A 21,786-nucleotide genomic window follows, 5' to 3' on the forward strand; every position below is an offset into this window, starting at 1 on the left:
AAATCTTTTTGAGCAACTTTTTAGAAATTTTAGAAATGGTACGAATACATTACTGCATATGAGCAAACAAAGTCAGCTTTAACTTTATTTATGAGATGCTTTATGACAAACTATGATATGATTTTTTTTTTTTAAATGTGTCCCGTTTAAAAAATCATATGTACTAAAAATGTAGCTGCAGCTGTGCACACGAAGTACAACGCTTCAACATTGTGGCTGGGAAAAATAGAAATGTAGTCACGACAGGACCTTGAAAAAGGCTAAAAATACATGAACACAAACGCACACCCACACATGTAGACGGATTGTATAAGCTTTACTGTACATGTTGGGGCATCTTGGTGACGTGCAAAAACACAAGTGCACAACGTGCAGGTTAATACAATTTTATTCATTTTGATTTCAATTAAATGACACAAATGTGTTTATATTACATGAGTACGTGAGTTTTTCCCATAACAATAGCAAGAAGTGGAGAAGAAAGCGAATAAGAAGGACGTCTTAATAAATTTGTACTGGATCGGTGCATACATTTTCCTAAGTTAAGACTTGTATTATGCCTCCATTGTATAAGATACGAGTTGTGCAGCCCATTCATGAAGGAAAGGCTGTATATCGCGTTTAAGATCCAGCTTATTCACAAAATACCAGACTTACACAATCAAAACTCTGACTTTGACTAAAAAAGGTTAGTGTAGTTATTTTGTAGAGAAGAACGGTGCCATCGTGTTGGGGTTTCACGCAGTTGGAATTGCCGTCAGCGGCACGTACCGCCTGGTGTCGGTCTGGATTGTCTCGCTGTAGATGTTATTGAGCGGAATAGCCAGGTGCCCCGTTTGTCCGGACGCCTCCTCAGAAGCCACGCCGTAGGGCATCTTCGACATGATGGCCAGGCTCAGCTTGAAGAGCACGTTGTGGAGAGCCACGCGGTACTCCTTCCTCACCAGGCAGTAGATGACCGGATTGAAGCAGCTGCTGGTGAACGCTAAACAGTTGGCCAGGGGGAAAAAGTACGTCTGAGCCAAGTAGTACGAGGAGCTGATCTCCACGAAGTCCAGCTGGATCAGGGCACCCCAAAGTGTGAGGATGTTGTAGGGGAACCAGCACGCGCAGAACGAAAGCACCACCACCGCCACGGACTTGGAAATGTCGGCCCTCCGCAGAGAGCCGCTGCCCTGCAACGTGTGCCGGCAGAGGAAGCGCAGCAGCAGCAGGTAGGAGAGGATGATGGTGGCGTACGGCAGCAGGAACCCCAGCACCACTCGCAGAAGCTGGTTTACTCCCAGCCAGGCCGTGCCGGCCGGGAAGCGGAGCAGGCACGCCGTGTCGTTGCCGCTGCCCACGCGACTCAGGTCCGCAAACACGGCCCGCGGTGCCGCCGCGACCAGGGCCAGAGCCCAGATGAAAGCTGTGGCCACTGGAGAAGTGCAAGATCTGCTGCAGCGGGAGGCGTCGGGTCGGAGAGCGGTGGCCACGTAGCAGTACCGGGTCAGACTCATGGCCGTCAGGAAAAAGCAGCTGGCAAAGACGTTGAGACCGGTGAGCAGGGACACGGCCTTGCACGTCGCCAGGCCGAAAGGCCAGCTGTAGTCCATCGCAATGTCCACGGCCCAAAAGGGCAAGACCAGGGAGAACACCAGGTGGGAAAAGGCCAAGTTGAACACAAAGAAGTTGATCGTGCCGGTGGCGATGGTGTGAGTGGAATACAGCAGGAACATCACCAGCAGGTTGCCCACCACCCCGCCCGTAGCCACGACAAGGTACACCAGAGCGATGACCACTCGCAGCCAGAGGGGCTCGTCGTCACTGAGGGTCTCCAGCCCGGCGCTGGTGTTGTGGAGGGTCAGATGGGAGCCGTTACAGAGCGGGCTGCCCCTGCAGCCGTTCAGGATGCTGATGAAGAGCTCAAGCCTCTTGAAGTCAGTGTTGGACATGTTGCAAAGGGGGGGGGGGGGGGGGGGGCGACCTCGTTTAGTGTTTGTCCTCCTTGTGCCGGTCCCCCCAAAAAGTACGTTCTGGTCGTCTGTTAGACGGGAGACATCTATCTCTGCAAGGAAAGAGGAAATGATTATTACATAATAGGCGCTGCAGTTTGTGAGTGAATAACTACATTAGCCTTGTCAGATAAACAAATTACACTTAAGTGTTACCCACAGTTATAGAATTCAATTTGTATCAACATAAATACAATTATAGTGATAAATGTATTTATCCCTTTGATGTGAAAAAGCATGTTATGGACTGTTATGATCATGGAATAGCAGATACATATTAAACAACATAGTAATCTGGGAAAGTGATTTGCCAAACATAAGAATATTATATAAAGACTTAACAGGTGCCAGTTATTTAACTGAAACTTTATAAATGTTAGTTTTACATGCAATACGAATCAAGAAATTATTCAAACTTATATGACAGATTTAGACGTAAAGGATATTAAAGTTTCATAAATGATATGTAGCAATACTCTTTGCAGTCTTCACTTACTAAAATGTTACAGGATTTTTTTAAGGATACGGTAGATTTACTTTAGTTAATTTATCGAAACATGGTTTAAACTGAATAATCCTCTCACATTATAGTCAGTACGTTTTAATTAAAAGTTCGCTTTGACCCCGTTGACTCTGAAGACATTTTACAGCTAGATGGGCTAGAGATAGCTAGCTAAGGCATACGTTTCTCTAATGCACAAATCTTTTCATTTATAACTTAATTGTAATTGGTAAAAGGTTATAAACAACCAAATCTAAAGTTAGATAGAAATAGACAGCTTTCTTTTTGTAATATTGAACGGTTAAAATAAGAAGTGTCACATATAAATTAAACAACAAGTAAATATATAGTAAGTGTGAACTAAAACCAACCACAGTACTTTGTCATATTTCTATTCACATATATTTTAAGCTATATAGAAAAAATGAATCTTACCTGGATATAATGAAAGAGGGAAACTGTCAGGTTGCAACCATTTGTCGCGTTGAAGTCACGAGCTCTGCTGCACAACATCGGATTATCTCCAAGCGAGACAGCAACAACATTGTGCATGTACACCGCCCTGAAAATTCCTGCTCCACCCAATCATATTTTCCTCCCCGCTTTTTCAGATCAGAATTGGTCTGCAATGGAAAAAAAAACTCTACAAAACAGATATTGAAGTCGATGAAAAAAACAAAACAACCCAGAACAAAGAGCAAAATACCCAGAAGAGAAAGAACTGCTGTCTCTATCTGGACTCCAGACAATTTGGTGGGGATTCCTTGATTATTGATCTTTTCCACATCATATTGTCATCAAAGTTGTTGGATTAAGAGATGCATACGTTTTATGCAACTGGGTTACAAATCTTTATATTCCAGCTATCCGAACAATAACTGCTATGACGTTTTTGTAAAACACGCTAACATTGCATTGGAAAAGTGCTCCATGACAAAATATATAATAGGTCAGTTGGGTCAGTGTGTAACTTTTCAACTGAAAATCAGTTTTCTGTTGAATAGCTTCACCAATTTTGGTGCAAATCAACTTCAGGATCTGTCAGGAAAGGTGGATGAATGGCATTAATACAATGGCAACATTTACACGTCTTGCTTACTACTCTTTGCATTAATAGAATAGAGCACATGCAACAATTCTTTATCCAGATTAAACACTTAACATCAAAGAGTTAATAAGGAAGTCTTTGCACAATTAGGCCGCATGGTAACAATGTGGAAATGTTGAAGGTGCTTGGACCTTAATTATTTGTTTGAAAAAAAAAAGATTTTAAAAGAAAGAAAATCCATCAAAGCCACTTTGTTCTTTTCTATTTATATCTGGGGCGTTGCTTCAAGATTAGATTGAGCAGCAGAGATGAGTCTTAATTATACTTCGTTGATAGGGGAAAGAACATCAGCAGTAAATTACTAAATTAAATTAGATTGGAATTGGCGGAAGAGCGGGGAAGTTGATTAATGCTGGTCTGTCAAATCTGAGCCATTTTCTTGACCGAGCTGAACAAACCATGCAAGCTTTTCATTTTTTCATTGGCAACAATGTGCCACAAGGTCAACCTCAACGTTTTCTTCCACCACGCAGCTTTATTTAGGTCCTTGTAGCATCTGCGATCTGGCAGATTAATTATCGCCACACATGAACACACGCGGTTATTCTCACAGTACACCGCACTGCAACTATAGGCCAAAAACTCAGCATCCAACTTCACGCACCGACACAGATGCCAGGATATGACAGCGTTTAACAAAAACGTCATGTTTCTCTTACAATCAGAAGCGTTAAAATGACAACTTGTGGTTACAAACATTTGCTTTTTCTTTCTTCTTCTGGTTTGAGAAGCTGAGCCCTACGACCCTCTCACAACGATATGCGTATACAACAGCATATCAAAAGTACAAATCCAAAACGTCAAACACAGACAAATATAGTATGTGATTAAAACTATTTGGTCAGTTGTGTCATAAAACCAAGCTGGTCGTGCTGCTGTGCTGAGCATTCTGCGCGGGGACCAACGCGGTGCGGCTTTGTCGCCATCCATTGTACGGATGAGAATCCAACACGTCCCGGTGTCGGCAGGAGGAGGGCCGCAGTGACAGCGCCCCCTAGTGGCGATGTTCCGACACAGCAGCACGCAGCCCGGGTCCGTTCACTCGGGACAAGTTGGACAGTGAAGGAAAGAGACACCGAGCCTCCCCCAAGCGGAATGAATCAATGCGTGTTAGTGACGTCTGAAGTATTTCATCAATTTTATGAATCAGCGAAGTTGATAACAATTGTTATTAAAAAAAAAGCAACGTTGGCTGCCAGAATGTGGTAAAGTAAAAGTTTAAAGCCTCATAATAATACAAGATACATCCCATCACTGCTTATTTCACCATTTAAGCAATTGGCGTGTTGTGACTGAAACAAATTATTTTTTATTATTATTATTATTATTATTTTTTTTAAACCACCCCAAAAAAACAACAACATGCTGGACTGAAGTTTGTTTCCCTCCAGCTGACCGACCCCGTCAGCGCGCCTCCAGCTGACGTCATATTACTCTTTACTCTCCGGGTAACGAGATGCGCGTGAGGAGGTCGCCGCCTCGCGACGCGCACGCAGCGGACAGGGGCCGCGCGCACGCAAAGATCCGCCGCCGCGTGTTTGCTTTTTTTGTTTTAACGTTAATAACGTAAACCAATAACAACCACTGCCGCTGCGCAGGAGGAGGAGGAGGAAGAGGAGGAGGAGGAGGAGGACCGCGCTGCCCTCCAGGTGCTCCGCTGTGATTGAAAGACGGAGAAGTTTTAGCGCTGCGGAGGATAGAAAAACCCCCGCGCACAGCGCACGGATGGCCGTGCGTGATTTGTTGACGCGTTAATCCATCAAACGCAGCTCGTTTCTTTTGTTATTATTTTTAAATCACTAATGGGATTCCTGCAGGAGCGACCTGCCGCCCAGTAACCCCCCTCACCCCCCCACGGTAAGAAGCCAAACGCCGGTGATGCTGCGAGTCTCAGTCCGCCCGCTCGCTTTTTATTTGGTGGAGTTTGTGTGTGTGTTTGGTGGGAGTGTGTGTGTGTGTGTGTTGGGAGTAGGGGGGGGGGGGGGGTGCAAAGTTAACTAGGCTGCAACAACAGCCCGTCTGTCGGTGAGTCGGCATCGCGGCACAAGTGTCCTGTGGATCGCGTGTCGCGAGCAGCGAGAACTTCCCCCTCCGCGCCGCGCGCGATCACCGGCGGGACGTTCCGCGTCGCTCCCGCGGGTCCGGCGCAGCTGGGAGGCGGCGGCCATCGGCGGACATTGTCGACGCACGACGCACAACTTGTGGTAAGTGAGCGCGAGCGGGACAGACAACAAGGCTGCCATTGTACCAGATCAGCGGCGGATTAACGGAATTCCTTTTCTCTGCACTGTCTCAATGGCCTCCAGTCTCCCTCCAGTCTCCCTCCAGCCTCCCTCCCTCTCTCCCCCTCTGCCTGCATGCATGCATGGGTACAAACATCTTGATTTGTAGCTTCTTCCCCCTCTGGTGCGCGTTACAAGCGGTGAACTTGTCAGCAGGCCGGAGATGTTCCCACGCAGCCGTGGTGAAACATGTGGATGGGATGGAGCTGCCCAGTTCGTGTGGTTTTTGTTATTAGGGGTTGTGTGATTAGTGTGTGGCAGGGCTGCAACTGACAGACAGTTTTTGTTGTTGATAAATAGTTCGGTCATTCAAATGTTTGTATTGTTTTTAACTATGCAGAGTACCTGCTTCATGTCTGACCAACAGTGTGGCGTTTTTCTACGCAATAACTGAAAACATTAACCAATCAAATACACCTGTTCCTGTCAATGGTTGAATGAATGTGTTTGATTCCTTATAAACAGCATTGCAAGCAGGCGTTTAAAACCTGGGACGGAGACGTGTTAGTTGTGTGTAAAGCCTAATTACGTCCCACAGGCCACACGGCAGACGTTACATCGCCTTTATGTTAATGCACTGGAGAATAAACAAACCCAGATTATTCCATTTCTTACTCATCCACCCCTCCTTCCATACACTTGCACAACATGCACCATCCCCAGCTCTCCTCCCCCCTTGTATGTGGCCAACCAACATGTGGGGAGGTAATCCCAGCTATTAGGGTAATCTCCTCAGCATGACGATCAATAGGGGATGGTGTGCGACGACTACTAGACAAGAGTAACAGGGGGACAAAATTTGTGCTAAAGAAAAAAAAAATGATTTAATCATCTAGATTAGGTCAGGAGGCTGAGGTCTGGACAGGGGCTTGTCGCTGAACGGGGGGAGGGGTGCAGACAGGAAGATGTCAGGGGTAAGGCCATCGCCACTTTGGGCAGCTCCCTTGTGTGACAATGGGTTTAGACATTTGTTTTTCCTTAATCTGGAGTGAATGAACGACAAAAACACAGCTTCAAAATGGACAGGGGCCAAACCACATTAGTATTAGTGTGATGAGGAAACATTCTGGAATAAATATTATAATAACTACAAAAAAAAAATGCTTGCATTTATCCAAAAACCAAAGCAGCATTCAATGAAACAAAACAAATCATCCATTAAAATAGCCAGAAGAACCTGTGGAGACGACTGATCCCGTCACTGTAAAAGAGATGGGTGTTCTAAACAGGTCATTAAGCTGTTGTTTTTGTGAACGCATTGTTAACACACAGCGTGTGTCGATCCAAATCGATACCTCTTCAAAAGCTACAGTACCTCATCAGATGACCTGCTGCCAGTATTTCAAAACCAAAGAAATCCCGCCGTAACTATTAAGTACCAACTGTCGTTATTACATCTACACTATGAGCAGGTCCATAAATGATACGCTTGCATACTGAACACACTAATATACAATGCTTATGTGGATCTGCTTGTACACGCGTGCACATCCTGCTGAGTGTGCATCCCCTTTTGTGATGTTACAACCTGACAGCAGAGCATACAGATCGACAGCGTACCGGACTCGTAGAAATTGGATTTGTTAATAGGCCCTGGTCCATTGGATCCGTGTCAACGTCCCTGCCATTTGCAGATTAAAATAATACGGTTTTCTTCTGAAGGTTATTGCAGACTAGACAAGGTCCCGACCCAGTGCGGATTCCTCTTTAGGGCACTATAAGCAACGTTGCTTTGTCAACATCTCACCCACCAAAACAAAATATTAGTGCAAGAAAGAATTGAGTGAGTCTTGTGATGAATCGGAAGAAAACAACCTGCCCAGTAAAAATCCCCAGTGTAGGAACTGGAGTGCAAACACTGGCAAAATGTCCAGATGGAGGACGGGAGGGATGAGTAAGGCGCTCACAGATCCCCGTTGAGACAGAGGAGACTGGATGGGTCGGAGGGAGTCGGGTTACTTATCGGCCCTTTCTACTCCAAAGAAGCCGTGGTGTAAAAGATGCAACGCCCCCGATGGGAAACATAATCCAGACCTCGCCGCCAGCTGTCATTCTTTGGCTCCAGGGTAAAATCGCAGGTATCGCCTTACTCTTCCATCCTTACCTTAATGATAGCAGGAAATAGGAAATTACACACAATGTTCTGCACTAGAACTCCCCATCTGCTTTGTAATGGGATACGTTTGATCAAAGATTTCACATATCGCAAAAGCACACCCCCTTAGGCAAAAGGAAATTTTACTGTAGTATTGGATTTTCCCCAAAAATTAAGTTTTGAACTGGGGCTAAAATCAATACCAGATACTGATTCAAATCGCAGAGATTAGTTGATCAAAATATTTATTAAATTAAGCAAAAAGTCGCTTCCTTCAGTCCTTCTAAATGCTTAAATTTGTGTTGGTTGCTGGACTAATGTAACAAAAATAAAAGCAATTTAACCGTCAAATTGGGCTCTGGGGAACTGTTACGGCCCTCTTGCTATTTTATAATATAACAAAATGTACAGTATGTATCTGAAAAAATAATCAGCATATTAGTGAGAAACTACTGCGGCTCCATTATCAGACAGACCTGATAGACTTTGTAGATCACTAATTTGTAACTGAAGGTGTCGCCAGGGTTTTCGATGTGGAGATTTCTCCACAGAGAATAAATCGAGTGTGACTTTTAACGGTCTTCTTTTCCAGGTCAAACTGCAAGAGCAAGATATTTTCCTCCTGTAATCTAATCTGATTTTAATCAACAAACATGGTGGGGGTATTTTGAAGTTTGCGTTTTTTCTGTGGCCTCAAGCTTTGGAGGAGGACACTGTACCGCCCGCTTATTTAATCCGTGTTAATCTGTTACGTTTTCTTTTGCCTCGGCAGCTTAATCTTTACATATGTAAGGCCGCAATGAGTGGCTCTGTGAACGGCGGCACCTGAGCGACGCCGCGGGGCGGAGAGGGATGACGGACAAAACTGACCGAGTGGAAGACGGGGGTTGCAGAGCGATAGATGGAGAGACATAGAGGGAGACTGTCGGAGCGAGTCTGAGCTGACCTTGCCATGATAATCTAATCCCTGTCGAGAGTGCTTTTTTTAGAGAGCAAGTTAATGCCGGCAGATTATACTCCAGTGTCTCCCACACTGGCCAATCCACACCGAAAAGAGGGTATGTCCGCCGTGGATTCTCAGACCCACCACAACGTCAATTAACGTCAATAACAGTCATTTCAAAATGTCCCCGCGGATCACGTCTCTTCACCGTGGCCTCGTTTTTCTTTTTTTTTCCCCCAGTCCCATTGTCCGGGTCATCTTTCTCTAACGTCTGGATTTTGGGGGCTTGCACTAGACGGCTCTCGCTTTTTTAAAGCAACTGTTCATATTTCCACAACAACCGGTTAAAAGCACCGCCACGGTTCCCTCTCCTCTTTGTCAGGGTCCGATCTCTCGCTTTGTAGCACTAACGGGCATCCGTGATAAAAGGCCACTCATTGAGCAGCTCATCTCGTGCTATGAAGAGTAATCCCCGTATATGTTGTGTAACCGAGTGCGGAGTTGGACGAGGAGGAGGAGGAGGAGGAGGAGGGGGATGGGCTCGATTGTGTGCAACTTTGCCCGTGCTCGTGGCCGTTGAGCTCATGGCTTTCTAATCTCGTAGGTACATTAGGCTGTTTGCCCACATCGCTGCGCTGCGCGACCAGCGTTGGTCACACGATCGCCTCGCTCTAGGAACGCCTTCGGTTCTTGAATTAGGAGCCATGCAGGAGGTTACCGGGTCGCGCTGAGGCATCATGAGGTCGGCGTGGTCAACGCGACGCGGCCTGTCTTGCGCTTGGGAAATGGAGCAAAGTGCTATAAGAATCAAAATCGATAATCTTTAATCCTGCACTAAAAAGGGTTTTTCCCCTGTGGTCACATTGGTGTTGTGAAGGACTCTGTAGCCGTGGGATTCGGAAGGAGTCACGAGGAGTCCTTTTTATGAACTTGCAACGGAAGCTTATTTATCTCACAGACCTGAATGTGGGGCATTAAAAACACGTCATCTCATGCAAGCACCTGGGAGTGTGTGCCGACCCCCCTACATCTGGAAGGAGAAGTCTTCAACCGCATCAGCAGAGATTACATTTTCTGCATACTTGCCCCGGAACAGATTTATATGTTTGTCCTTTGCTGGAGCGTCGTACTGCACAGTTGTTCATTATGGTTATTACACTAGGAGAACGACTTGTTCCAGCATGGCTTAATAAAGAATTTATGCCCATTTTCAAATATGACTTAGTCGTTTCTGGTTTAAGCTGCTAGAGGTCACCAAAGGCATTTCACATACAAAACATCAAACATTTACATGAAAAGGCCAATTATTTTGCCAAATTAAGGCCATTTTAAATACTACACAGTAGAGCGCTTTATCACACAACTGATGCTTATACCCCCCAAATGTTGGAGTGCGTGATAGTAGACCTCCAATAAGGGAGTGTGGACAGTTTGTATGCACATATGCATGAAACTAGACGTCAAATGGTTTTCCACAGACACAAAGCCTCCAGGAACTTGATATTATGTTTAATTATTTTTTATTTTTCACATTAAAACTGCCCACAGCAGACAGGTCTCGGATTCTTAGGTGAGCCCGAAGGACTTAAAGATAAAACAAAAAATGTCTCCTCCCGCAATCTCCCTCCCGTTGCATTTAACCGACATGTACAGGAAATAAAACATGGTCGGTTGTTGCATCAATTTAGTTTCATGCCGTGGTTGTGAATCAGACAGGATTATTGGACACAAAACGGTAGATGCGAGCTGAGGCTTAGCGAGTGACTATGGCTTTGAACACTAGCATAAGGACGGTCACATGCTATCTCCAGTCAGGGGTATGTTGGCACGGGCTGGATGCTGGTTGTTGAGAATATTTGGATGACTAAAGCACAAGCACGCGCACAAGCACGCACACACACACGGGCAGGCACATATACTCGCACAGTTATGGGGGTTTATATGCAACTGCTTCTGAAGTTGCTGACTGTAGACAGGACATTTGTTGCCATGTGAGGTATTTTGTTGTATTGGATGATAAACTGTGTCGCAAAGTAAATTCAAGGGAAATTCTATTTGCAGATCCTGGCAGGAAATTACACCCACAGCAACCGAGCACACACACACACACACACACACACATACACTAGAGACTCTCAGCATCAGTGCCCTGACCATAGGGAGTTTGTGCTGAGCTGGTTGGGACGTCAGGATGAATCAATGCGAGGACAGCTGACTGGACATGCCTATTCATCTGCCAAAGAAAAGAGAGAGAAAGAGGGAGCAAGGGATTCTAAAAGAAATGAGTTAAGCCCCCCCGGAGCAACATGTTTGGCTATCTGCATTACTTACACATCCTCCAAAGGGCTTTTCAGTAGTTATGGGATGAAGGCAAGAAAGGTGGAAAAGGGAGGGCGATCACTGGGGCGATCAAATGTTTGTTAGAAATGAATAAACAAATTCCTTGCTCAATACAAACCCTGCACATTAGCATTTTTTCGGTATGATTTAGCAAAAGTGGGATACTGCAGATGCAAATGTAGCACGAGCTAAGTAAGCACACAGGCTTTGATAAAGGCATAAGCTCATACTGTAGAAGCGGCTAGCCCCACACTGATGGCCCGTTTATTCCCATCTGTTGCCCTCAGCTCTCTGACTTTATCCCCATTGTGGCAACTCATTACGTTCGCCTTAACCTTAACCCCTTAATTGCCACCCTCCAGTTTGCCCTGCACATCCTCCCCCCTCTTGGAGACAGTGTGCCACATTACCCATACACTAATCTGATGGCGTCTGCCTACCAAACACCTGCCATATGCGGGGGAAAAAAAACCCTCCTAAACCCCTCCCATACTCCAGATAGAACACCCATTCCAGTGTGAGCGGATCAGCACACATGACTGCAGGCGGGCAGGCAGATGCGACTGTGGAACCAGATACAGACAGCTAGACAAGCTCGTACCTGGAAAATGATGACCGGAGTCAACGTCTCTTTTTCGCGTTATGTGCAACCTTGTTTTTTCCTTTACACCCAAAAGACAGACGAGACAAACAAAGGGTCGCCCTTTGTCCCGCCTCGTAGCTCAGACATGTGTTGGAAGACACTGACGTGTAGGCACTGGCCTCTTTGCTTTAACAATAACTCTCTTGACCCCCCAAAGAGGAGTGGAGGGCCAGACATGAGGCGATGTGACAGTTCTGGTGCGGCCAACACAATAGCAGGTTTTTTCTTTTGACTGCCTGGCTGGCTGGATGCCACTGCAACAAATAGGTTTGCTTTAGGAACCATGTTCAACCGCATCAGGTCCGGACCGGGCATCGGCTTCACTACGGAGTAAAAAAGAAAGGTCTGTTCGGGTCCTTGATGAATTTGTTCTGATTTTCTTTAGGTATCTGTAGCTTTATGCATCACGTTTTCTGGTTTCCTTTCACATGAAGACGACGTCGGTGAGGAATGATGACACATGACATGACGAGGGGCTACGATGTATCATTATTTAAACTAATATTTAGAAATATATTTACCTAGTTACCGATACCCACCATTTTATTTAAACACCCCCCCCCCCCCAGAATTAGGTCCTGTGCCTGTATGCTGGCTAGTAAAATGAAGTTGGGTGATAATGGATTATTGATCGTGAATTAGAGTGGACCGCCCCCTCAGGGTTGTTCATTCCTGGCCTTGTTGGCCAGGAATGAATGCATCTCTTCATGCTTCACCTCACACACTCAATTTAGGCACAGGAAACCAAAGAACGACACACACGCATGTTGAGACACTGACCCGCGCTCTAATGCGCACAGACAGGCGTCGTTCATCCACAGAGGGACAAAGGTTATTTGAAAATCAGTGTGATGCAAATGGCCTCAGCGGGCTCTCTGGTTTGTTGTTTTTACACACGAGGGAAACTACCTGAAATGTAAGGCTGCCTAGTTCAGTGACTCCAGTTCATCTCTCCACATTCCTTTGATACGTTACTTAAAAGCAAACTAGAGTAATAACTTTGAAAGAGAAACCTTTTGTAGTTCTTTGAGTAAAAAATGTCACCAGTTTATGATTCAACTATCATCCAGTCTTTTATCCAGGTAGAAGTATTATTACTATTATTATATTATTATTATTGGAACTACTTTATCAAATATTGTAAATCCTTGATTCTTGAAATCTGTAGCGAGTTAAAAGACGGCATGCCTGAAAGAAAGAAACACTGATCATTTACAGGTTTCATTTTAAAATACAAGTAGTTTGTTTTCTGATTTCTAAAGTTTCCCTTTAAACCTTTAAGAGATGTCACCTTGTTGTCGGCTGAAAGCACCACAGATATTTCATTACTCTTCATATGATTCATCTCGAAGTAGCCTAACAGCTTGGTGCTCTGTGCTCCAGCCTCAACAACTATCGCCTCCAGGATTCTATGTTTATGTGTTAAATGTTGAGTTTTATTGGCCTTTTTGTTTTTACTGTTTAATGTGAAGATTTCCTTTTCTTATGAATGTGGTTTATTCTTGGTTTCAATGTATATTGTTGAGTAAATCTGGATGTGTACTTAAAATAAATACCAAACGAATGACTTTTTGGGGGTAATTCATTATCATTGAAAGTGATTAGGCCTTAGAATGCTATTATCAACTCCACTTAAGACAGATTATATTATGTAATTATTTAAGCAGTACTATTTTTTCACTGACCTTTTTTGATGTCATTTGTGAATATGATTCATAAGTGTAACAATAACAAGCCTAATTTAAATTTCTTTTGTCTTTCCCAAGGTATTGTTGCCAAACAGTAAACAACGTGAACAAAGAACATCTTTTCAAGTGTGAGGATGGACACTAAAGCCGGGAACTTTTGCAAGTTTTTCATGCGTGCCCTGAGAACTCACTGACAGATAAACTTTGCACACTTAGATTCATTGCACTGCTGTGGTTTTTGACCGGTGCTCCAGGAAAAGTAATGGAGACAGAAGAGCGGGAGGATGGCTCACAAAACCTCACGGCAAATACAAAGGCGGAGGCGGTGGACGAGACCTCCGGCCACACCTGTGGGGTGTGCGGCCGCAGCTTTCCTCTTCTCAGCTCTCTGTCGCAGCACATGAGGAGACACACGCGGGAAAAGCCCTACAAGTGTCCGTACTGCGAGCACCGGGCGGCGCAGAAGGGCAGCCTGAAGGCCCACATCCGCAGCCATAAGCTCGGCCTGTTCAGCCGCGACCTCGGTGACAAGGGAGGGGCCGGAGCTCGAGACCCCGCGACGCCCGACCCTGCAGAGAGCGTCGGCGCACCCGACAAAGCTCAAAACGTCCCCATGAAAGCGAAGAAGAAAGGAACCAAGAAAAAGGTTAAGGGCAAAGGCGCCATGGAGCTGGGCGACGGGGGCGACGATGGGTCCTGTACCTGCAGCATCTGTGGCCAGGCTTTCCCTCAGGTACTCCTCCTCAAATCCCACATGAAAAGGCACCGCAATGCACAGGACCACGGCTGCCGGATCTGCGGACGCCGCTTCCGCCAGGCGTGGTTCCTCCAGAGCCACATGCGCATTCACCGGGTCAAAGCCCAGCTGAGCGGCGGCAAAAGCAACGAGCCGCCCGCCACCGTCAACGGGGTTCCCCAGGACCCGGCGGCGCTCGCCAACGAGGTTTGCCTGTATGAGCTCTGCGCCGGCTGCGGGAACTTCTTCGATGACCGCAAGACCTTACGGGCGCACGAAAAGCTCCACAAACCCACCCACGGCCGCACGCCGACACCCCAGCAGGGGGCCGGTCCCTCTGAGCCGCACGCTGCCAAGACGCGGTTTTTGGAAAGTCTGAGCCTCACGCGCGCCGGGCCGAGGGAAACGCCGGAGGACAAGAGCGCTGGCAGGCGAATTCCAGAGCTGGATCCGATTTGCAGTTACCAAGCGTGGCAGTTGGCCACCAGGGGGCGACTGGTGGAGGCCACGGAGAAATGCCTGGGATGGGAGGAGAGGCTAGCGGATGCCGAGGTGGCGTTCGACACAGAAAAGGGCGAGTACGTGCCGCTGAAGCAGGAGAAGAAGAGGAAGCCGGCGGACACCTCCAGCTCCAACATCAAGAAGATCAAGGGCGAAACGGGCCCCGAGCGCTCGCCAAACGGCTTGGCTCACACTAAAGGGGGAGACAAGAAGATTTCTCAGAAAGACCGGATTTTGTTAAACGGACTTGGACACGCGTTTTATGAGGCGCTGCAGACTAAGAAAGTCAAAGATGTCGCCCTCACACCCAGACGCAGCAACAGCAACCGGAGTCAAGACCAGGAGGGTAAGCATGCACGCTTGTTTGAATTGATCTATCTAATGGTAATGTTTGTTGAAACGCAGTCTTCTTCTGGTGAAATACTGACCTCAATATAGGCCGATGAAGATCAGATATCGGACACTGCTGTAAGGGAAGTCATCCGTGTGAAAGTTCAGCATCATTATACCGTGGAAAGGGGAGACATCTAGTGAATTTATAACTGAATTACAGCTGGAAATGCACTTGATAATACTATAATATTTTGAAAATGCAAACCAATGAAGGCTTTCTCTACCCGAGGGTTCAGAAGAGTTTTTTGACGTATTACCGATTTATTGGAAAACATTTTTACGAGCTAAAAGATACCTTTTGTTGGCTATTACTCAACGATACGCATCAATATGAATTACCTGGTACGCTGGACAAAGTGCGAGTGGTTTTAACAATTGGAAGAGCCGTTATTAGAGAGCAGAGAATTATTTAAAAGAATATATTTTTTTATTTTGGCGATTAGAAATCAGTATCTAATGAAGAAAACTTTGTAGCCGGTTATGAATAACAATCGTATGCTTTTGTGGAAGGTAACTCATTTTAAACCTACTCTACTGCTAAATAAAAGGCTGAAATCTTGCCTCGTTCAACTAGGATTAGACCGGCGTCCGCCTGGAAGGAAGAGTGTCCGGTTCTCCACCATTCACCAATTTGTCTAAACGATTAAATTAACAATCACACTTTAGTTAACTTTTGAGAATCTTTAAAGTAACTGAAACATTCATTGTAAGAGTAAGACGTCTGTCGAAGGTTCATTCAGGTCTGTCAAAACCTGCCACATGATGATACAGTGATGTACTCATAGCAGATGTTTGTTGCATTATGAGACTCCAGGTTTGCTCATGTAATCGCTGCTATTGGACAAGTTGTACACAAACACTTTAATATATCGGGTTTCATAACTTCTGCTTTTACCTACAGATAAAAAAACACACTTCTGCGAGCACTGTGATTTCCACACGGTCGACGCCTCGCTACTCAAGTCTCACCTTCAAAAGCAGCACCAAGACTTCCTGGGTCCCCACAGCAAGCACAGCATGACTGTGGACAACAGCAGCCAGAGTGGCTCCAAAGCCTCACGATACATGGACTACCTCAGGAACAGGAGTTTGTTGCTCAGTCAGCCATATTGGAATCCTTACACATGCACACCTGGCCCGGGGTCAGCAGCATCACATGTTAAGGCAGAGAAGACAAATGGCACAGAGGTGAAAGGCCACACCACTGACGCCGGAAGTCTTCTTAATCTGTCTTCACTACCCGTAAGTGAAGGAGAGGCCTCCGTCACTCATCTAAAAAAGACGGCGGGTCTGGTAAGACATCAGTGCCCATACTGCTCCCACACTACCAACTACCCAGAAGTGCTGTGGATCCACCAGCGAGTTGCGCACAGGGTGGACGGCAGCAGCTCCGCGGCACCAAAGTGGGCCCCCTGCATTAACAGCAACAAGAGTCTGAAGGCTGCCGGTGCCCAGTGGAGACGCACGGGGCCGCCACCATTCCTCGAAGGCAAGGACTGCCCTGCCTTACCCGCTCCAAGAACTCAGCGCACACAGCCTCCAGGGTCGGCAACCTCCAGCAGCACCAGCAGTAAGCACTCAGCTCCCAAGACCCAACCAGGAGCCCCCAAGTCCAAGCCTCAGCCTAAGGACTCGCGCTCCTCAGATGGGACACAGTCCAGCGGGAGGACGGGACCCCCGGCTCAAAAGAAGTCCGTCGAACACAACAGAGCACAGAAGGGGGGCAGTAAAGGCTCCGGCGCTCGAGCCACTTCATCAAGCAGCATTGTGCACAGCAAGAGCTCCTCCGGTCTCCAGCCGGCGGACGGCCCCAAACACAGAAGCCACAGAGCGCCGCCGGTGGAGGCAAACTTCCCACAGGAGGGTTTGGGTTTCATGTTGGCCAGAAATCACGGCGGCGCTTCATCGGACGTCTCTGCGGAAAGACCCCATTCCCAAAGGCAGTCGCGTGACTCGTCCTCAGGCCCTAAGGGTCCCGATCTGTGGGCTGCCATGAACATGTGGGGTCACAAAGCGTATATGGAGCCAGTCCGTTTTGCTCAGGTAAAGAGCGAGTCAACAGGAGATGTGCCAATGGACATTGATATTTTGAGTCTCCTGAAAAACTACAGTCCACATGATCTGGCCGCCGTTTACCAGCACTGGGGGTTTGTTGACCCCAGGATTGATCCACAAGGTGAGGAAGAGCTTTGCTTTTGTCTTTTATTTACCGCAAACAGACTGGTTGACGTTATGATGTTTTACACGGATGGTCAGCAGTAGGCCTTCATTCTAAAACTTGTGGAAATCAGAATGAGACGTCACCATGATATTCGTTTACATGCTCTTTCTATACTCCTGTTACAGCAATGTTGCAGTTAAATGGACATTTTGGCAAAGAGGTCCACTCCACCACTGAAGCTTCCAAACAAGTATGTTTTCTTTGCAGCATATTGTAGTTTTGGTAGAAATTATCTGTAGTCTTCAGCCTACGGAAAAGTGAAGGAACGGACTTTAGTTCAAGGCCCAATCATGCCATTTTTGCTTTGAATTGAAAATATAGAAGTTATATAATATATATGTTTACTCCTTTATTTATTCAATTGTGTGATGTAGTAAAAGTTCATTTTGGGAAGAAATTACCAGTTAGTTGGTGGTGGAAAAAAAACTGAGATTTTGCCTAAAACTAAAGATTCAATTAATTTTCCTAAATTTAGAGCGACATTAAGGTCCCTTTATTCTTCACAGGTATGTGCAGTAAAGCTTATTCAACTGTGTGTGTATGTGTGTGTGGGCATGCACGCTGTTTTTGTTTGCGTGTGCGGTTGAGAACTCGTGCGGTCTTTTTGATAGACAGGGATGAGGCAAAAACATGGTTTTCCCCCTCAGGGATGGACTCTACCAGCATCTCCATACGATGCGTCATCAGCCTGTCAGTCAGGCCTACCCTGATGCTACCTACAACTGTTCTTGCCTCTTCCCCCCCCCCCCCCCAGAGTAATACGTGGGCAACTTTTTAATACACTAAAGATGGACAATTGCGGTATCCGTACGAGTGAGGAATTACCAATGAGATAAATGGAAAATGGAAAACCCAGTGGTGGTATTACAAAATAATGTGTGCCATCATAGCATAGACAGTTACATTGCATTTCTTCTTACGTGTCTAAGATAAAAAACTTCACTGTTAATGATATGCGTAGCATGAAGCAGTCTTGCGTGCAGCTTTAGGCTCAATTAAAGATGCCTTGTATGCAGACTAATACACGAGGTCTGCTGTAGACATCATTCCATCATATGTATTAACACACTGTAAAATCACAAAACCGATCATATGATCACACGATAGGTAACAAATTGATTGCACCGGTTGAAAGTCATTTAAGAGTTTATACATATTATAGTTTATGCATTGGAGCATTGTTGCCCTTTGGTACACATTTAAGTACATGGTTATGCACCTTTTTGTAATTTATCAACAACAGTGTGCCCATACACTATCCCCTCTGTGTTGTCAGATCCAATCTAACTCGTGTGCCTCATATTTGTCTCCTCCAGGTCAACAGCCGCTCCACTTCCTCCTCAGGGTCTCTTCATAAAGGAACGTGAAGTTACACCGTGTTGCTGTTCGCTCCCAGCCTGCATGAGAGAGAACAAGGCCCACTGTTCTCTGAGAAGGAACCAGCCATAACTCCTAAACAGATTGAGGCACCGGATAATGCAGCATGTATGCAATGCAATGAGGTGGACCCTTATTTTGTAATATGGTTGTTTAATTTGTGTTTTATATGTTTCTTTGTTTTTTTTGTTAGTTACCAAAACACAACTAGCTTTTCTGGAAATAAGGTAGAACTGTTTGGAATTTTGTCGGGGGTGTTTGAATGAAATGTGATGCTTCATTAACTAAAGGAGCGCATATATCAGCTGGTGTTAAGTAGTAAATGCAAAAACAATAAAACAAACCTCAATCTTAAAAAAAACTTGACAATTACCTCCCTATACACTGTTTATTTATGTTTTACACAGCGCTTTATGGGTGTAGAATGGTATTTTTTTTGTTTTAGGGTTATTACTATATTTGATTGTCTCATCATTCAGCTTGTCAGTGAACTTTTGATTTTGATGAAAATAATTCTCCCGAACATTATAGCTGCAACACATAAGACCTTTTATGTGGTTTTTGGCCAACTACTGCTAAACCGTGCCATCATTTTGGTAGAACCAATGTTGTGGAAAGTCAACAGACTGCTCACTTCCAGTTTACGGGAGCAGATTTCTGTAACTCTACAACTATTCTAGCATTTAGTTTTTTTTTGACCAGTTTTGAATCCATGTCAAAAAGAGGAAGCGGGACTGCGGACATATTAACTCAAGATAAACCCGTGACAAATTCATAGCTACTGCCAATCTCTTAGATCCAGAATCATTCAATGTGTGAAAATACCTAAAGGGGTGGACATCGTCCGTAGCCAGTCTGTCACTCGTTAGTGTGCGAAAAAGTACAAATACAGTGAAAAGTGGCGTCCTGCTTTATCATTCTACGTTTGAAATGTGAAGTGATCCTGTTGTTTTCTTTCAGAAAGATGACGTTGCGGTTGATGTAGCAATTTAATGCTGTGATTTTTAGAAGTAGAAATGTAGCAATGATGATTTCTGCTGATGTGGCTCCTGACTTGCCGCCTAAGCAACTAAAGAGAAATATTTGTTTGAATTTTTGAAGTTCACCTCATTCTAAAATGTGTTTGTTGTAAGTTTGCAGATTCGTTAGTAAGTCCAAATTCAGTGTATCCAGCTCCCGTAGAGAAACGGTCTATGCACTTGACAAAAAGCCATCAACTCATGGATTCTCGGGTGATCTTGAGGATACGCAATTTATTGTTGGAGTACTGACTTTGTTCTGTGTGGAAGACAGTTTTTTGATAAATATTGTATCTGTTCATTTTATTTAAGGTATTTCTTTTGTTTACTAAGAGTGTGATTTTCACTCCAAGGTACTTTGTATTTGTAGTAACAACAGGGGGAAGAAAAACCAGGAGGAGGCCGGAGAGTCAGTGACTTGTGCAGTCAGCAGGTGTTAGTGATCGAACTGCTGTCTGTGAGGAGAAGGTTGACAGGAAAATGCTTGATTTTAATGCAAACCTGAACATTTATGCAAAAGCTTAAACGTGAGCTCTCACTGGGTTAATGTTTGAGACCATGTAAACATAGTTAAATTATGTTGGTAAAAGAATTTCTATTTTCACCAGTTCCACATATTGTCTGACTGTTAACATGTACAAATAAAGTTGGTCAACGTAGATTGATATTATGATTGTCCTCGTCTCTCACACACTGCTTCTCAAAGTGCAGACTTGAGTCGAATCAACATTTGAGGCATTGCACACATTGCTGATTGGAGTAGAAACCAGACATTTGAAAGCTTTTATAAAGAGAACAAAAGAGGATTATATGCGCTAATTTTGATCGAGGACGACGACGAGGTGCCACAAGGTAAAAGACAGGTGTCAGTAATCCAAATATATGCACTTTCAGAGCCTTCTGCTGCAAATCATGAGGTCAATCACAGATTCCCTGACACTAAAATGATGGGATAATAAATCACTGATGAACCAGGTTTGCTTTCTTTGCCGAAAAGGATAAAATACAGCCTGGTCAAATCTAGCATGCACAATTAATGCACATTTAAGGCTGGGACACTTAAATGCGGCTACAAAATGCAACAGGACTTTTTTTTTCTCCAATTCAGGATATTCTGGAGACGACAAATCCCACCTTTTGGGGTGAGGTTCCTGATACGGAATGAATAGATTATATGTGAGCCATCGGTCCAGTTAAGTGGACCTTTGCCGTTTTAAAACGTATTTGTAATAATGATCTGTGTCATAGTATATTCATCAAACTTCTATCTATATCAATAGCAGTATTCAAACTTAACAATGACCTGAATGATTGATTATGACCACAATGTTATAATAATAACGGTACTGAATCCAGTTCCATCCATCCATCGTCAAACCGCTTATCCTGCACAAAGGGTCGCGGGGGGGCTGGAGTCCATCCCAGCCAACTTCAGGCGATAGACAGGGTACATCCTGGATTGGTCGCCAGCCAATCGCAGGGCTACACAGAGACACACAACCATTCACACTCACATTCACACAACTACAGGCAATTTAAAGTCCCCAATTAACCTGATCCCCAGAGCATGTCTTTGGACTGTGGGAGGAAGCCGGAGAACCCAGAGAGAACCCACGCAGACACGGGGAGAACATGCAGACTCCACACAGAAAGGCCACTGGGCGGAATCGAACCCAGGACCTTCTTGCTGTGAGGCAACAGTGCTAACCACCGCGCCGCCCCATTGACAACATATAAGTATAAAAATCATTATTATTAATAAATCAGGATTATTTAGTCTGACCAGAGCAGGTTAGCCGTGCAGACCAAATGTCAACAGTAACTTGTGTGCCGATGCTTTATTGAAACCAGTTCAAAACTAAAAGAAATCACAGCTACATTCAGCCCTTAGAACTGACGTAAATACTGATCTTTTGAGGACAATTTTCAATTAATTTACACAAT

The 21,786-nt window shown here is 45.1% G+C and overlaps 2 protein-coding genes across 3 annotated transcripts; one reads left to right on the top strand and one right to left on the bottom strand.

Annotated features, from left to right (window-relative positions):
* Positions 1-299: 299 nt before the first annotated feature.
* On the bottom strand, positions 300-1,934 carry LOC120826596 (relaxin-3 receptor 1-like). Its single transcript, XM_040189030.2, has one exon. It carries the CDS (start codon positions 1,932-1,934, stop codon positions 738-740), a length of 1,197 nt encoding a protein of 398 aa, XP_040044964.2. The 3' UTR covers positions 300-737.
* A 3,105-nt stretch (positions 1,935-5,039) lies between these two features.
* On the top strand, positions 5,040-20,503 carry LOC120826718 (zinc finger protein 516). Of its 2 annotated transcripts, none has more exons than XM_040189222.2 (5): positions 5,040-5,808; positions 13,674-15,178; positions 16,127-17,401; positions 17,572-17,636; positions 18,763-20,503. In XM_040189222.2, the coding sequence occupies exons 2-5, from the start codon at positions 13,858-13,860 to the stop codon at positions 18,811-18,813; spliced, it is 2,712 nt and encodes a 903-aa protein (XP_040045156.2). In that variant the 5' UTR covers positions 5,040-5,808; positions 13,674-13,857; the 3' UTR covers positions 18,814-20,503. The 2 variants fall into 2 exon arrangements, with proteins under 2 accessions (XP_040045156.2, XP_040045157.2); XM_040189223.2 differs by lacking the exon at positions 5,040-5,808 and adding an exon at positions 7,805-7,964.
* The last annotated feature ends 1,283 nt before the right edge of the window (positions 20,504-21,786 follow it).

Source organism: Gasterosteus aculeatus, chromosome 10, assembly GCF_964276395.1.
Source record: "Gasterosteus aculeatus chromosome 10, fGasAcu3.hap1.1, whole genome shotgun sequence".
NCBI lineage: Eukaryota > Metazoa > Chordata > Actinopteri > Perciformes > Gasterosteidae > Gasterosteus > Gasterosteus aculeatus.

Excerpts from the sequence above, each read along its gene's own strand:
- LOC120826596 (XM_040189030.2), bottom strand. The coding sequence starts at position 1,934 with ATGTCCAACACTGACTTCAAGAGGCTTGAGCTCTTCATCAGCATCCTG.
- LOC120826718 (XM_040189222.2), top strand. The coding sequence starts at position 13,858 with ATGGAGACAGAAGAGCGGGAGGATGGCTCACAAAACCTCACGGCAAAT. Across the intron at positions 15,179-16,126 it reads CCGGAGTCAAGACCAGGAGG|ATAAAAAAACACACTTCTGC; the intron begins GTAAGCATGCAC and ends TTTTACCTACAG. Across the intron at positions 17,402-17,571 it reads CCCCAGGATTGATCCACAAG|CAATGTTGCAGTTAAATGGA; the intron begins GTGAGGAAGAGC and ends CTCCTGTTACAG.